The sequence below is a fragment of the Raphanus sativus genome, chromosome 5 (genome assembly GCF_000801105.2).
Source record: "Raphanus sativus cultivar WK10039 chromosome 5, ASM80110v3, whole genome shotgun sequence".
Taxonomy (NCBI): Eukaryota; Viridiplantae; Streptophyta; class Magnoliopsida; order Brassicales; family Brassicaceae; genus Raphanus; species Raphanus sativus.
Window position 1 is genome coordinate 10,925,741 of NC_079515.1, and position 18,228 is coordinate 10,943,968.

Here is an 18,228-nt window from a genome sequence, read left to right on the forward strand (position 1 = left end):
AAGTGCAAGTCATTGGTGAACCAAAAATTAACATGTGACAAAATCTAAAAAAGTCAAAAATATATTTTTAAAGAAAAAATAAAATAAAAATCAAAGTTTCTGTGTTTCAAAGGAAATAATCAACCCAATTTCTATTTTTTGGTCATGGAAAGTGGAAGTTACAAAACTTGATTCAATAAGAAATAATTAGTCCTCATACACATAATTGGATTCTTAATTAGCTTTCTATACATGATCTTCTGATATTAATATTTTCGAGTCCGATTTTAACTTTATAGACAGCTTTCAGCCAGCCAACTTGATTAGAGTTGTGTCAGTATTTACAGCGTATGTTCTAAGTTCTAGCTATCTTTATTCAAATCGTAGATTCTATCTCTTATTCACTTTCTATCTATTTTTTTTTATTTTCTCTTCTTCTCTCTTCTATCTTTCCTTATATATTTTTCATTCTCATTTTCTAATTGGTTTATGAGAGGAAGATTTGAAGAATGCAAGTGAACCGGCTAATTGTTTGAGCCATAAGAAGAAATCTCATGACTATCAGGTAAATATTAATCAATTTCTTTTTAAAACATATTTTAATTTGTTTTGTTGGTTGCTTTGAATGAAAATATACAGGTTTCATTTTTTCCTTTTGGCTTTCTAATTGTTTTGGTTTGACATGAGTGTTAATGTCTCTGAAAATTCTGAAATATGCTTGCGATTTAGTAGTCTCGATTCTAGGTATTAAGATAAAGATTTATTTTATTTTTCCGTTATGGTTTTCATGAAGGATAAATTAGAAGTTCACCATTTCAGACAATTAAGAGTTACCTCTTACACAAGTTTATCGAGACAGCAAAAGGATGTGGTGGTAGCTAAAATGTGCAAAAATATTTATTATTAATTGATACATAATTTGTTACCCGATAAATATTTTGATAATAGTTTTTCAGTTTATACATTTGTTTTACATATGTCTTGTTATGTGATAGATTAAGTGATACATGATTTTGACTTGATACATTCTCTCGATTAATGATTTGTTACATGATAAATGATATAATGCATAGTTTGTGAACTAATATGTTAATTGATAAATAGTTTATTATCCGCTAAATGATTTGTTACATGATAAATAATTTGATACATAGTTTATGAATTAATATGTTAATTGATAAATTGTTTATTATCCGCTAAATGATTTATAACATGGTATTTTTGTTGTTAGCTGATAGAGAGTATAAACCAGCTGACAATTGTGTTGACTACATAGTTTGTATGTTGTTACATTTTTGTGAGTTAATATAATGGTACAAAAGACTTGCTGTTTATCAGTTTGTACATTATTTGATACCTATTTTGGTAATTGACAAATGAGTTGATACATATTTTATGAATTAATACCTTGTTTGATAAGTGGTTTGTCATCCGATAAAATATTTGTTATTTGGTACATGTTTAGTTACCTGATATATAATTTAACAAAAAAATTGCTAGATATTTTGTTATCTGGTATATATTCTGTTAACGGGTATGTAATTTGTTATCTGTTAAATCATATACAACATTATGTCTTAGAGATTACAAATTAAATTGGTTTTTTCCTAATAATTCTTTATATATTGTTACAACCATATGATTAATTATTTTTATATTGCCTCATTTCAGAATCTGAGAAGTTGATGAAGTCTCTTCGCCAAGATCCTAGCTTCCCTCCAGAAATCTTTCGTCTGTACAAAAACATCAGTGTGAAGCTAATGGAGGAGACACATGATATAAAGTCGACTTAGGTAAGTAAAACATGTTGTTCTTGCTCGGATGATCTACCAGAGAAGCAGCTATTCTTTATCCTCTTGCTTGCAACATCATTCCTCTCCACTTCCCATAATAAACAGTTCCAAACGTCCCAGATCCTAGCTCATGTAAGTCCTCAAGATCTGTATTCTTTATAATCTGAACTTACAAAGACCAAATTCAAATTACAAACAACACTTAAAACAGAACCAACTGCCTGAAAACATTTTGTCACCTGTAAATTATAGATTCGAGCTTCTCCAATTGAATCTTCAGTATTTTTCCTGCATGATAAAAGATAGCATCATAGCCACAGAAAGAGTACTCTACTAGAAAAAAAAAAGTTACCTCCGTTCTTGATTTATAACACACACTTGTGTGTTCTCTCCGTCTCTTGTATAGGAGTTGTTATCATCTGTCTTAATATGTACACGAGGAACAATCGTAGCATCGTTTGTTACATCCTCAACTATGACCCCTGGACTGAGCAGATTCTTTTTGGAAAGATCATCAGAGATCTCTGTGTACATGGGAGTGCATCAAGATTGTCTTCTCTAACCAAAATATCAGCAAGATTTTCGTTGGTAGTGGTAGATAAAGAGAACACAGAGCTTCCAGAGTCTAGTGAACCAATGGAAGTAATCCTGACCACTCTATGGTACTAGGATCCTCATAGTTCATCCAATTGTTAACTTGAATGTCGTTTTTTCCTAGTTCTGGATTCTTGAAAGAGAAGTCACTCTCTTCCCATTTCTCTGAACCAAGCGACATTGCCAAAGAAGGTGACTTCTTTCTCACCATTTGCCATGGAGGTTTGGAGCAACCATGAAAGGGAAGTTATTGTCATAGATTCCATATGGATTAACAAAGTACGAAGTGTATGTATTGGATCTCTTGTGTGCTGATGAAGGAGATGGAAGGTCATATGGTATCTGAATCCCATGCATATAATGAATAGAAGTAGGAGAGTCTAGAAGACTGAAGGTTGGGCTATAACCTGAAGCAGTTCCAAATTGTGTTGTTGCTTGACTTTTCCCACTTTTGCTCTTTTGAGGACTCGCATCCACAAAGGCTTAAGAGCTGAAAGATGATGATAATGTATAATATATGTATGCTGACTGTTTTGGTTTATGTTCTTGTTACGTGTCTCAGTTAAAGACACAAGAAACACTCTTATCCTCTTGGAACCACTCTTCTCTTCAGCTTCTTGATACTCTTCAATCATGTGAAGTAGATCTTCATCTGAGCGAACGGAGATTAGTGCATCAAGATCTTCTCCTGGCATATGTCTTTTGAATGAACTCATTCAAAACAACATGTTTTAGACGTATGATATTATCAGACTCGCCTCCAATGTATTTAAGCTTCCCATCACTAGACTGGTAAGATCTTTCCCTTAATTAAAACTGCAAAGAACCTTCAGTTTTAAAGGCAAGGAAACATCTGATGCTGTTTGGTACATCCAAGGCGAGTCAGAAACATCTGAAACACCGGAATCAACTCTCTGGATCCCGAAGACTCGATTGAGATCCTCATAATGACTCTTCACAAAATTTTTACTAGCTTTCCTTTGAGCAATATAATTCTTCAAGAAATCATCTGAAAACTCCTCCCTTGTCTGAGTGCAAACATTTCTTCATTCATCTTATTGCCACAATCAGCAATACCATGGAACCTATCCCTATTTAACATCTTACTTCAACTTCATGGAGTCTCCATTCTCATGGTCTCACAAGAACCACACCAACAAAAGCAAAATTCTTATTCTTTCGTAATACATATCAAAAATGGCCCTCAGTTTCAGATACATTGTGCTCTTAGTATCCACGAACATATATCATCTTCAAGCACTTTGAGAAAGAATCAGACCGCAGCCTATGTATATACACAACCTTGACAATATCATAAGCCAAACGAGGGAAGGTTCTCGAATGAATGATGCACTGGGGATTTCAGATTACCCTGCATAAAAAGCAACGATGAGGATCCATTACAACAACAATGGGGACAATTTGAAAACAAAGAAACTCTTGTTCTGTTTTGCCTGCAAATGACGTATGGACCAATCACTGTCTCAATCACATATGTGTTACGTGTAATCAGAAACGGAGATAATTACCCGTAGAAAGGGCCAAACCAGAGGTGAGGTAAAGAGAGAAAAACCCTTAGTTACATAGAGTATGTCCGGGTTTTGGCATGTGCCAAAGGTTCCCAAGCACTAAGTTAATATATAGTTGTAGAAAATTTTAATTAGATCTAAGTCAGTTTTAATCTTTTTTTGAACAAAAACTAAAGCCTTTTTTGCAAAACACTTAATATACTTACAAACTAAAACATATTACAAAGTCCATTTAGTTCATGAGTGGTGCACGAAAAATTTGGTATCATGTTTTTTTTTTTTTTGTCGGCTACCCAATGTACTAAGATCAAATGGGGTCTAGACGAGTTGATTCTCCAGGGAGCATCTCCGTCTGTCCGGGTCTGATCTATATGGGAAAATATGTATCCTTTCATCCTAGCTTCCTTTGCCAAAGCATCCGCACGACCATTTCTACTTCGAGGAATATGACTAAGGGTCACATCCTCGAAGTTATCCGGTATCATGTTCTTAAGAGTTTAAATTTAGTAAAACATTCAGAATTTAGACTTTTTCTTTATCTCTCCATTTCTACGGCCGAAAATATACACTCTTTTTTTCTGTCCAGTGAGAAATTAATTAAAATCCTCTCGAGTCTCCTATATAAATATGTTAAAAGCAAAATTTCATTTACCAAAATCACCGTTTTACTGAAAAATAAGAAAAATCTAAAACAATAAAATTTTCATTTTCTCTATCTAAACTATCTGTTTTCTTTATTCTGGTCATGCCTTTCCTCATCATACGTAGTGTTTCGTCACTGAAACCTTACCAATGAATATCTCAACCACAAATGCCTACTTAATCAAGGGAAATATAGATCAGGGAGTAAGTACGAAGAAAACCTCAACCGTGCCTTCGAAATCATGCGTGATGACACGTATGCTGAGACCGGTTTCACACACACAAATATTGGAACATCTCCTGATTCTGTTACCATCATTTCCCAGTGTCGTGGTGACACTTATGGGTCTAAATGTCATACATGCCTCGACATCGCAGTCGCATGGGTAAATTAGCCGTCATAACATTTTAATATAAAGATTATGTTTTTGTGGTGCTATAAAACCTTAGCTTTAGGCCAAAATAGAAATGATTACATGAAAATCAGATTATAATCAATAATTATAAATCATCATACAAAATTTGACATTTTTTATAGATAGGGATGGAACATTATTAAAAGATTTGGGGATATCCACTCAGATGCATTCTAAATATCCAAATATCTGGAAGGTTGGATCCGTATTATAGAATCTCGGATTAGTAAAAGCCGTATCCAAATATCTTGATTTTGAAATCAGATATCTTGATTTTAAGGTCTAGATATCTTGATTTTGAAGTCTGAATATACAGATCTAGATTTTATAAGTATATTTATAATATATTTAATAGTTTTTCTGAAAGATAACATCAAGTTTTATAAATATATTTTTATATTTTTATATCACTTTTAGTTTTTGAAATATTATATTTTGTAAAAATATTTTTAATCTATATAATGTTATATATATTTAATTTAATATTATTTTAAATATTTTAATATTATTGTATGGATTTGTATCCAAATATGAATATTCACTGTAAATATAAATATTTAGACAAATATACATGATCTATATATTCAAAAATCATAGATCCGGATATAGATAGTGAAAACAAGGATTTGAATGATTCAGATATCCTAAAAGTTCTAGATATCCAGGTGCATTTCAGCCTTAGTTATATTTTTTGTCATCTATTTTATTATTGAAACTTAAAATTAAATTTTGTGTAGAAACATGAATTATATTGATGATGTTTTTTTGATCACATGTTATGTAACTATATTAATAAATGTAGCAAATTGTTTACACGTGTGGAGTTTATTTGAGTCCTTAATTTTGGAAATTTCTCCTAATCATCAAAACAATAATTTAATATACAAATAACCTGGAGAAGAAAGCTTTACACTGACATATTAAATCATCACATAAAATGATACAAAACATAAATGGTTGTATATTGCAGTTTCGTAAGAGATGTCCGTGGAACAAAGGAAAAATAATATGGTACGACCAATGTTTTCTATATATTACTACGATCGGTGAAGAAGTTCTATATAGTATTAACTACAAGAATATTTTTTCTATGCACAACCACAATAATGTAAGAGGGGATGTAAAACTTTTCACCAATAGAGCAATGGATTTTTTCTCTGAACTAAAGTCGAGAAACACGTCTATGATGGCTTCGGCCTCATATATTATGCGGCAGGAGAAAAGAAGCTCGAAAAAATATATTATATGCAATGGTGCAGTGTCTAGGACTAACATTAGATTGTAAAAGTTGTTTTGACATTGAGTGTCAAGAAGCTTTTTGAGAATGGAAATATTAAACAAGGAGCGAGAATTTTGAGTACAAACTGTGATGTAAGGTATGAGTTATACCCTTTTCTTAAAAGTTAAAGCATTGTTATGGATGTGATGAATACATCCTCCTCATAATTTTTAATTTTATTTTAGTTTTTATTAATATTCATATATCAAAAGAATGTTTAGAGAAAAAGATCCAAAGAAATTGTTCAGGAGATCAAACCTGATATTTATTTAACACCAAACTGATTAATAAAGATTGATGTCTAGTACAGTGAGCAGAGACAAAAATGTATAGCATTCTTCGCCAGATCATCAGATAAACTTTTCTGGGCTCTAGGAATGAAAGAAAAATAGTGAAAGTGAAAAACAAGGATAAAATATCATTGAAAACTTTGTAAAACTCCATCAGGTTGGACTTCGAGCTAATAGTTTGGATGAGCTCTTGAGAGTCGGATGGAAACCATACTTTGGATAAAAGTCGTTGCTTTGCCGACATGATAGCCTCACGCATGACAAGTGCTTCAGCCATTAAAGGTGATGAAACAGAGAGAACCCACTTGGATTCACGAACTACTGAATCCGGTAAATGCTGGCCGACCATCCACCCTAGTCCCTTTGTTCCTGATTATTTAGACCATGCTACATCTGTGTTTCAAATCTAAGTGAGAGGAGGTAGCAGAACAAGTACATCAGACGGGATACAGTTCCCAAGAAGGTTCAGAGTATCCAGTTACGCCAGCTGTCATTCCCGGGCTGCCGATAGAGCATTGGAGATGGTGGTACCTGCAGCAATATGACAGTTTTCAAAGACGAGTTGGTTTCGTCGTGGTCCAAAGGAACCAGCAGAACCCCTAGGTGGAAAGGCAGATCAAGAAGAGAGAAGATAAAGAAAGAGAGCGTACTGAAACTCTAAGGTGCAGTTTCGGGTGCTCTAGTTTGATGATGTAGTTAGGCTGCAAAGAGAGAGATTGGCACCAACGAGGAGAGCTCCACGAAGCATCTTCCACAGGAAGAGCTTCAGTTTGGTGATGTGGTGACAGACCAAACAGATTTATGCCAGGCCGTAGCCACAGCTAGTGATGGATCCAAAAGGGAATGTTCATGCATATCATTCAAAGCCAAATACCCAGATTTCACATAATAAATTCCAGACTTTGTGCCATACAAGCATGAGGAATCTTAAGCTCCCATCAGACTTGGAGTAATACCATGATTTGAGGGGCGATGTCCAGAAAAAAATTCCTCTATTTTTGTTCTTAATCCAGCAAGAAGAATCGTGAGTTAGGAGATCGGCAACTACCGTATCTTGATTCTGCTCTCTACAAGGTCTAAATGGGCAGAGTTGAGACTTCGTGTGTAACACCCACCCACCCACGGCTAATAGGCCACCCACGCCCGCTCTCTCAGCCCGTGGGCCCCATCCCATCTGACGGTCAGTCGTTAATTTTTCCAAGGCCTGAAATCATTGTTTACTGATCCTGCAATCACCACATGACCTCTCCCCGTGCTTTGGCCTCACTTACACGGTATCGTGAATCACTTCCCGATAGGTCACCCATCCTTTCACTACTCCAGCCCAATCACACTTAACTCTGGAGTTCTAAACGGATGTGTGACGGAAAAGGTAAGTCAACTTTAGTGACACAGGTAGCCAAATCAATTCTCTTAAGCCTTTTCACATATCACAACTCGGGATGTTACAATTCACCCCCTCTTAAAGAACACAACGTCCTCGTTGCGCCCCACGACAGGTCTCAAGACGCCTTCCAGGTCAGAACTGAGACGGTTTACCAGCTCTGATACCACTTGTAACGCCCCGACCCGCCCACGGCTAATGAGCCACCCACGCCCGCTCTCTCGGCCAGTGGGTCCCATCCTATCTGACGGTCGGTCGTTAATTTTTCCAAGGCTCAAAATCATTGTTTACTGACCCTGCAATCACCACATGACCTTTCCCCGTGTTTTGGCTTCACTTATACGGTATCGCGAATTACTTCCCGATAGGTCACCCATCCTTTCACTACTCCAGCCCAAGCACGCTTAACTCTGGAGTTCTAAACGGATGTGTGACGGAAAAGGTAAGTCAACTTTGGTGACATAGGTAGTCAAATCAATTCCTTTAAGCCTTTTCACATATCACAACTCGGGATGTTACATCGTGGATATCCAGGCTTCTTTCCACAAATTGTGGAAATACCATTTTCCCAATCTTGACAACCATGAGAGGCTGACGGTGAACACAGTCGACTGAGCCAAAATGCACATTCTTGCAGTACTTTCCTAGTAGAATGCGAGCTAACAGACAGCCTAGTTGTGTTAGGATGCACCATGAAGTGTCTTGCTAATTTGATGCCCGTCATCAAGCCGCTTTCTTGGGCTTGACGACAAAGTCCTGAGAGTACTTCCCCATATAGGATAAAGATGTACATGAGAGCGGGTTTGCCCTGTCTGATTCTTTGTTGAACGATGACGTTGCCAAAGGCAGAGTCATTAACCAGGAAGGAATACGAAACCATAGTGATATTTATTTTATACAATGATTTTCAACTGGCTTGGAATTCTTGAGGCTATTACCCAACAAATCTTATGTTTAATCATCAGTGTCTGATAGCTTTTCTTTTAAAGACTTCAGCCGATTGCTGATATGATTATAAATGATGTTTCCTGACTCTCCTACTGAGTGAAGATGATGCTGCTGGTTCTTACTGCCATTTTATCATCTAAATCATTGTGTTATTCAGGCTGCTTCACTTTGACGAAGCATATAAACCACTAAAAGTCGGGATTCTGATACGACCTCGAGCTGATTACAAGGTGTGTGTTAAAACTAACTCACCTTCTCAACTCCACACAATGGTTCCTCCCGTCTTAATTATGTAGTTTAACACACACCTCATCTTGATCACCGGTATGCCAGTCTAACTCTCATTGTGTATCTGTCTTTGTGTGTTTCAGCTGTATTTGGAAGCGGTTTTTGTTTATTGATTCCCTTACCAAAAGGTATAATTTTTTTCTCTGCCCCACCGTTACATAACACCTATTTCAGCAGTTTTAAACTATTGTATAGTTTCATCTGTTTCTGAAAAAAAAATCCAATTTATACCTTTTCGTATGTTCTAGTCTAGAACAAAATGTGGGGCTTGGGAATGTAGTTCATGTTGCTTTGTATGAGTAGAATAAAAGTCTTCCTCTGTTTCTTGACGTTGTAAATCAGTTTCAAAGACACTACCATAATCTTTAATCCAGGTTTCAGTTAACCACATGATATATTTATGAACTTATTGTCTTACTGGTGACTGATAATCGGTTTCAGTGCTTAATTGTTTATATGTGCTTCATACGCAGGATGGATCCTATTTTAGAGGAGACCAGTTTGTGACATGCAGAGTAACTAATCCTGTCTACATGGAAGACGTTACTCCTTAGATTAGTATCCCCAGCCATGTATTGCTCAAGAGGGGATAGAGACTCAACATCAGTTTATTGTAGAGAAGTTTCGCCACTGTAAAGTTCCTCCATGTGGTTTAATTCACGGAGTAGTTTGGGGTTGCAAGTGTTGTATCTTTACTGGAAAACTGGAGAGTACTCTTACCTTATTCCATATACTAGATGAGGCTACTAGAAAATGGGTTACTCTGTTTCAAAAAAAAAAAAAGGTTACTCAGAGAGGTGTTTGGCGTGTAGATGATAGTCTGATGATTGTTAAATATTCTTCATTTTTTGTTTCCTTTTTTAGACATTTAACTGTAAATTTTCAGGAAAAACTAGGGATATTTGCCAAATACCCCAAAAAATCATACATGATGTCCCAATACACCTTTCCCATTTTTGTCCTATTTTCTCTAAAATGCTTTTAACTGAAAAATTAAAAAAAAATTAAAATAAATACTTTTAATTTAAATTTTTTGAATAATTAAAAACGTGATTTTGTTGACAATATGATTGGTTCAATTTTTTAACTACGAAATTCTAAAAAACTTTTTAATAGTTTTGACCTCATTCAACCATAAGCAATGTTTTAAAAACCGACCCGGACATTGAACCTGACGATTTACTGGGTCATTGGGTCGACTGCGGCTGAACCGCGGGTTAATAAATGAACTAATTTAATTTTATAATAATATATTAGTTATGAAAATAAAAATATAGAAACTAAAGTTAATATTTTCTAAATGTTTTTTAAAATATAAAATAATAGTTTGGATATATGTACCGGGTTTTGGGTTTTGGTGGGATTTTACGGGTCTTTGCGGGTTTTTAAAATTTGGGTTTTTCACAAAATCTAAACCAGATTTATTTCGGGTCACTTGGTTTACCGGTTCAACCGCGGATTTGGGTCAGGTTTCAAAACACTGACCATAAGAGACCATGACTCTCGACCTCATTCAACCATAAGAGATGAAAGCTAAACTTTATGTTTCCTTGCTTCGAATGATCAAAAGGTAAACCATCGGGAGAGGGGGAAACTGAGTTAGGGATTTAGGGATCTGTGTGTGAGTTTTTATTAATTTTTAACTAATTTAATATTTAATTATTAACTAAATATATATTTAAACAAAGTCTGAGGTTAAAAATGTATTAAATTCAAAGTTAAAGGGTATTAGGACAATATTTAGAAATAAAACATCAGAAGGACGAGACTTCATTTTTTGACCCAATTTAGCAAATTATTCTAAAAACTAATAGTTTGACCAAAAAAAAAATTCTAAAAATTAATAGTTGATTTTGTCTTGTATATTTAGGATTGACGATGGCACTTGAATTAGAGCTTACGTCTTCATTAACATAATGGAAAACCCCCAAAAAAATCATCTGCAACTAAGGTAAAAAACTATATTCAATTCTTTTATCAGCAAATTACATGTTTACATATATGTATATTTAAATTATTTGAAAAACACGTGCATGTGCGTTTACCATTATCCTATTTCATGTTTATATATATAAAAATTTGCATTTTTTGTTGTTGTAGTATGAATTTCCTTAAGTCATCAAATTTTAGAAGAAAAAAACTTGATGACAAGACAAGTTAACCCTATATCTGCATTATTCTATTTCTGCATTATCCTATTTAACAGTGTAGATGAAACTATATCTGCATTATCCTATCTCATTTTTCTCTTGCTAAAACTTAACCCTTTTAGCAAAAGAAAAAAGAACTTAACGTCGATAATACTAGTAGAGTATTAAAAGGTATGTTTGATTTCAAGAGTGGTGCACCAAATGTTTTGTATCAGTTTGATTTATTTATAGGAGTTTAAACTTAGTAATTCAATTTGGACCTTTTCTTTGTCCCTCCATTTCAATCGCCGCAAATATGCAAACTTTTTTTTTCCTTCTATCCATGAACAATCAATTAAATTCTTCTGAGTTCCTATATATATGTCAATCTCAACATTTCATTTATAAAAGTCAACATTTACTGTAAAGAAATAAAAGATCTATAACAATGAAATTTTCATATTCTTTATCCAAACGATTTTCTTTTCCTATTTTTTCCATGCAATTTCTCATGATACATAGTGTTTCGTCACTGAACCTTACTAATGAATATCTCAACCACAAATGCCTCTTTAATCAAGGGAAATATAACTCTGGAAGTGAGTACGAGAAAAACCTCAACTGGATCTTCCACTACATTCGTACTAGGCCTTTTGAGAATGTCGGTTTCACACAAAAAAGTAATCTAACCACGGCAGAAAATTCTGCTTCCGTCGTTCTCCAATGTCGTGGTGACTCTTATGGATCTAAATCTTATGGGTCTAAATGTCGTACATGCCTTGACACCGCAATTTTGGGGGTAAATAAACCATTATACATTTAAATATAAAGATTACGTGTTTGCAATGATGTAAAACTGTATCTTTTTGCCAACAGAGAATTTACTACATGAAACAAATACTAGACTAAAGTAACAAAATAGCGGATAAAGTTTAACATTTGTTAAAGATAGAAATGGGACAGTTGTTAAATATCTGGGGATCCAATGTGAAATCCTGTTAGGCTCCACTCCGAATATCCAGATATTTGGAAGGTCTTATACGTATAATAGAATCTCGGATCAGCGATTTATGTATTCTATATATATGTTTACAATATATATCATTAATAAATTTTTCAAGATAACATAAATTTTATACATAAAATTTATGTTAAATGATTTCTAGTATTAATTTTACTTTCTAAAATGTTTTATTTTATTTTGGCATATTTTGTTTCATTTTATATAATACTATAAAATGATATTTTATTATTATAAATATTTTATCACTATTTTTATGGATATGTGTCTAAATATGAATATCGATTTTTATGTTAATATTTAGAATGTTGTCCCTTATCTAGATATCCCAAAATCACGGACCCAGATATGGATAATCGAACATGAATCTGACGAGTCCAGATATGCTGAAATTTCTGATATCCAAATTTGTTTAGTTATATAGACATCACAATTTATCTTAGATTATGTAGAAGCCGAACTTATATTGAAGATGTTTATATCAAATGCAATTGGGAAAATTATTTATACATGTGCTTTTTCTTTAAATCCTTAATTTTTTACATTCTCCAAATAATCAAAATAGTTGTTTTACAAATAATTAGGAGAAGAAAGCTTTCATTGAAATATTAAATCATCATTTAAAATAATACAAAACATATATGATTGTATACTGCAGTTCCGTAAGAGATGTCCGAGTATCAAAGGAGGAATGATATGGTACGACCAATGTTTTCTCTATGTTAGTACGATCTATATAGAAAATCCAAGCAAGACTAATTACGAGAATATTTTTTCTATGCACAATCCAAACAACGTGAGAGGGGATGCAAAACTGTTTGCCAAGAAAACATTGGATTTTTTCTCTGAGCTAACACTTAAACTCGAGAAAACCACCAGAGACGGCATTCGCGTCATATTTTACGCGGCTGGGAAAAAAAAGCTCGGGGAAAATACATTATATGCAATGGTGCAATGTATAGAACTAACAATAAATTGTAAAACTTGTTTGACATGGAGTATCACAAAACTTTTCAAGAATGATGACATTAAACAAGGAGCGAGAGTTTTTGGTTCGAACTGTGATGTAAGGTATGAACTATACCCTTTTCTAAGATTTGTTAAGCACTTTTAAGGTGGTGTTAAATACATCCTCTTCATAATTTCTAATTATATGTTACTTATCTTGACTTTTTCTTTTTGCTGAAATGTAATATCTATATATCAATAAAAATAGTGTTTAAAAATAGATCAATTGAAATTGTTTAGAAGATCAAAATTGATTTTTTTTTTAAAACATCGATTTTCGACTGGCTTGGAATTCTTGAGTCTATCACCCAACTGACTTGTGTTTCATCCTCAGTATTTGATAGTTTTGCTTTAATTACTTCAGTCGATTGCTGATATGTTTATGAGTGATGTTTGGTAACTCTCTTAGTGAGTGATAAGACTGCTAATTCTTACTGTCATTATGTTCTCCACATCCAAGAGTTTGTTGATTGAAAAGTGAGTTTCACAATCCCCAAGTGATGCTCTTTTAACCTCGTACCTTTTATTGTGCATTGCATTATCTACCAACCCGGTTTATCTTCTCTTAGCAGCTCTGAGTAGAACATGTCCCATAACTTACGTGAATTCAATGCTGTTGAAAACTTTGAATAAGTTGAAAATTAAATATGTCTGCCAAAGTGTTGTATATCTGAATCAATTTGTTTATAGATTATAACATGTATTTCATTGATATTGAGCATCGAAATTTAGTTTCAAAATAATAAAAAGTTAAAACATGTGTTTTAATATTATTGGTTATTAATATTATGACATTTTTTCATTGTAATTATTAAGAAGCCAATTTTTATAATATTTTTTTGTTATATATTAAAATTCATCATTTTATATTCTGCAAACAAAGGCTTATTTCATTTGGTTTAAATATATAAAAAATTGTTTTATTACTAATAACAACTTTTTATTTTATAAGCTTGTATTTTTAATGATATTTTATTTTATTTTATGCAATTTTATTAATTTAGTTTTTATCAATAATTTTTATTTATATTTAATTCAAAAGTTGTAAAATAATATAAAATTTAATTTCCATTGTAAAATGTTAAATTTTATTAAACAAAATTATTATAACATGTTAACAAAAATAAAGTGAAATTACTATTCAGAAAAGAAAGATAATAGAGAATTTGCAAAATATGACTAGACATGTGAATTAGGGCCGAAATCCGCAGCCCGAACCCACCTGACCTTAAAAATTATCAGGTTTGGCTTAGTTTTATAAACCCAAAAAAAATCGGGTTTTCGGACTAAGTCCATTTGGGTTAGGACCGGTCTGGAATCTCGAAAATTTATATTTTAGTTTAAATATATCATTTTTGAAAACAAAATCATTATTAGCATTAACATATTAATTTAATATTTTTGATCCAAACTCTAACAAAAAGATATGAAAATTTTCAAAAGTATTTGCATTCTACACATAAACATTATCTAGTATTTAGGTAAATACATATTTTAAGTGTTCCCGCTATTTTTTCTATGGTGCAATGACCCTACTGTCCCTGTTGTCAATATCTAAATGCTAAAACTTGTCAGCAACTAGGTTAGACCAAATTTTACGCACCATGTTTTCAAGGCTTAATTTTATAGAGTTTGAAATCAACTAAAAATTGGAAGAAAAAAATTCATACATATATTTCTCTAAATAATTCATATGTATTGATTACATAAATTTAAAAGAGAACATATATTTCGTATTGTTTTTCTAACACTTGAAATATTTCGTTATTCGTAATGTTGTATTAAAATAACAAAACTTGGGTTCACCCCTATGATGAACTCTTAAATTCACCTCAAGTCTTAGCACCAATCAAAGTGCCAAGTATGATTAGTTAAAAAAGGAAACAAAATTAAAAATAAAAAAAAGGGAAAGAGGTAAAAAAAAAGTCGACTAATTTTTTTAACCCCATCCATGGCTTCTTCTTCATCACCCAACAGAATATTGAAACTTTTGTTTGTCAAATTAGTAAATCCAAAACACTAAACCTTAAATTATTGGATATATCCTAAACACTAAACATTAAACCCTAAACCATTGGAAAAATCATAAACCCTTGGGTAAACTCTAAACCTTTGGAATATTTTTTACCCAAGGATTTAGGGTTTACCCAAGGGTTTAGGGTTTAGTGTTTTGGGTTTAGGATTTAGTGTTTTGGGTTTAGATTTAGGGTATAATGATAGAAGATTGTAGACACCAATTTGACAAATAAAGCTTTCAATATTTTGTGTGGGTGATGAATAAGTTTTCAATATCATGTGTGGGTGATGAGGAAGAAGTCATTGATGGCGTTAAAAAAATTAGTCGACGTCTTTTTTATCTCTTTTCCTTTTTTTTCTTTTTAATTTTATTTTCTTTTTTAACTAATCTTACATGGCACTTTGATTGGTGCTAAGACTTGAGGTGAATTTGAGAGTTCACCATAGGGGGTGAACCCAAGTCTTGTTCATATTAAAATATGTACCTGTTTATTTTTTATAATTCAAAATTGATTAAAATTAAGTTTTTATACAATTTTATTTCTATTAAGGTTATCTATCCTATTTGATATAATAAAAATCAATTTTTGGTTTTATTTGATTCAATAAATATTTTAGCTAACTATAATTTTATGTATATATATATGAATATTTATTATTTGATTGCTAACATATTTAATAACACATAACAATGTTTTCTATATTTACGCGTATATTTGAATTAGTTATTTATTTTATTGTTAGCCCGTTAATTTATTTACTAACATATAATAACTTAAAATTTTTATTGTTAGACGACTAACATATATTATTGATAGTTAATATTATTTTGAGCTGAACGTTGAAAGTTTTATCCGACTAGAGAAAAAATTCAGGTGTTTTTTAGATTTGTTAAAGCTAATATCATGTTTAATGACATATAAAGTTTATATAAAGTTTTATCCGACTATACACAAATCTTGGTTCTTGTTGTTGATTCACTTATTTGTAGGATTTCAATTCCTCGAGAGGGACTCATATAGTCGTAGAACGATGAATCATGATCATAACCTTGTGGGACCAAAGTCATGTTCACCAATCGATACATGAAATGATGGTCCAATAAAAGGGTTTTATCCACCTTTCTAAACATATCTGACGAGTATAGCTTTCTGTGTTATTATAAACACATGCTCTTTTTATATAAGCAATGTAAATTTTAAGTTAGCCGACATGCAATTGTTTTATATTGATTATGAAATTCAGAACACTATAATATACAGCTAAAAAGGAAAATAGCTGTATTTCTTTTATATTGTACTAAACCTCAAATCAATACAATTCAGTCAAAAGCCTTCAAGAACAAAACTTCTTGTAGACAGCATAGAGATGGAGACTTGCAATTTGTGTTGAGAGAAAAGAAAAAGAAAGACCTAGATTGGTATATGCGGATTCAATTTCATAATTCTTGTAGGTCATATTCTGAAATTTGAAAGAAGTAGAAAAGAAAGAAAAAAAGTTGAAATTTTTAAGGGCTTTTTGCAAAATTGACTCAAAACTTAAAGTCAAATACAAAAATTAACCTATGTTTTTTTTGAATTTTTCTTTTGTCCTCTTCACCCCACAGGTTCACATTATTCACGAAACTGCCATTGATTTTTTTTTTCTTTTTTTCCGAAAGTGACATTTTTACTCTCTCAACCTCATCATCTTCAAGTATTTACAAGATTACCATTGCCATCAATACCCTAACCACCATGAACAACCTATTTGAAGCTCTTAATGCATCTCAAATCGATTTACACTCTCTTTTTCCCAATTGTTATGAACTAAAAACAACATTTCTTTCACTTTGTCTCCATATTCATCCAAAAAAACTCAAGTTTTTGATTATAAAATTTTTATGGTTGATAGAACCATTCAAGCTTATGATTCTTGGTGGGTTACTTTCGTTTGAGGTTCTATGTGGTTGGAAAAGACTTATGTGTGTTAAAGAAGTCATCTCACTAATTTAAGATATGAAATTGAATTTTTTTTCCAGATCTGTTCGCCTAGAAGACTTACAGGTAAGTCTTTTGGCTGTAGAAGACTTACCTGTAAGTCTTCTGGATGTAGAAGACTTACCCGTAAGTCTTCTGGCTGTAGAAGACTTAAGGGTAAGTCTTCTGGTCAAACTGGATGACTTACTTGTAAGTCGTCCAGTTTTGTTTGTTAAAAAAAAAAACTCCAGACGACTTACCAATAAGTCGTCTGGGATAAACAGGTTAGTTTTGTATTTGACCGAATTGTGTCAGATATTTGATTTTTTCTGGACGACTTACTTGTAAGTCGTCTCTGGGAAAACAGAAAAATCAATATTTTATTATTTCTAGACGACTTACAAGTAAGTCTTCTCAGGTTAGTTTTGCAATTGGAAAATAAAACTTAAATATTAAATTTTTCCTAGACGACTTACTTGTAAGTCGTCCAGTTAGACGACTTACTTGAAAGTCGTCCAGTGAGACGACTTAAGTTAAGCCGTCCGGATTTTTTTTCTGAGATTCTGGTCAAACCTTACTTATCTCAGACGACTTTCAAGTAAGTCGTCTGACTAGACGACTTACAAGTAAGTCGTCTAGGAAAAATTAAATATTTAAGTTTTATTTTCCAATTGCAAAACTAACCTGAGAAGACTTACTTGTAAGTCGTCTAGAAATAATGAAATATTGATTTTTCTGTTTTCCCAGAGACGACTTACAAGTAAGTCGTCCAGAAAAAGTCAAATATCTGACACAATTCGGTCAAATGTAAAAATAACCTATTTGTCCTGGACGACTTACAGGTAAGTCGTCTGGAGTTTTTTTTAACAAACAAAATTGGACGACTTACAAGTAAGTCGTCCCATTTAAAAGTCAATTGCAAAAATGACCTCTCGAGACGACTTACTTGTAAGT

The 18,228-nt window shown here is 32.7% G+C and overlaps 1 protein-coding gene and 2 pseudogenes across 1 annotated transcript; 2 read left to right on the top strand and 1 right to left on the bottom strand.

Moving 5' to 3' along the window:
- Window positions 1-2,570: 2,570 nt before the first annotated feature.
- On the bottom strand, window positions 2,571-3,501 carry LOC130494842 (uncharacterized; annotated as a pseudogene).
- Window positions 3,502-4,595: 1,094 nt separating this feature from the next.
- Window positions 4,596-6,360, top strand: LOC108860936 (cysteine-rich repeat secretory protein 34-like; annotated as a pseudogene).
- Window positions 6,361-11,719: 5,359 nt separating this feature from the next.
- Window positions 11,720-13,520, top strand: LOC108858192 (cysteine-rich repeat secretory protein 34-like). The gene is made up of 2 exons (XM_057011159.1): window positions 11,720-12,070; window positions 12,951-13,520. Exons 1-2 carry the CDS (start codon window positions 11,720-11,722, stop codon window positions 13,404-13,406), a joined length of 807 nt encoding a protein of 268 aa, XP_056867139.1. The 3' UTR covers window positions 13,407-13,520.
- The last annotated feature ends 4,708 nt before the right edge of the window (window positions 13,521-18,228 follow it).

Bases quoted from the DNA above. Each gene is read 5' to 3' on its own strand.
- LOC108858192 (XM_057011159.1), top strand. From the start codon at position 11,720: ATGAAATTTTCATATTCTTTATCCAAACGATTTTCTTTTCCTATTTTT. The intron at 12,071-12,950 runs GTAAATAAACCA...TGTATACTGCAG, and splicing joins TTGACACCGCAATTTTGGGG to TTCCGTAAGAGATGTCCGAG.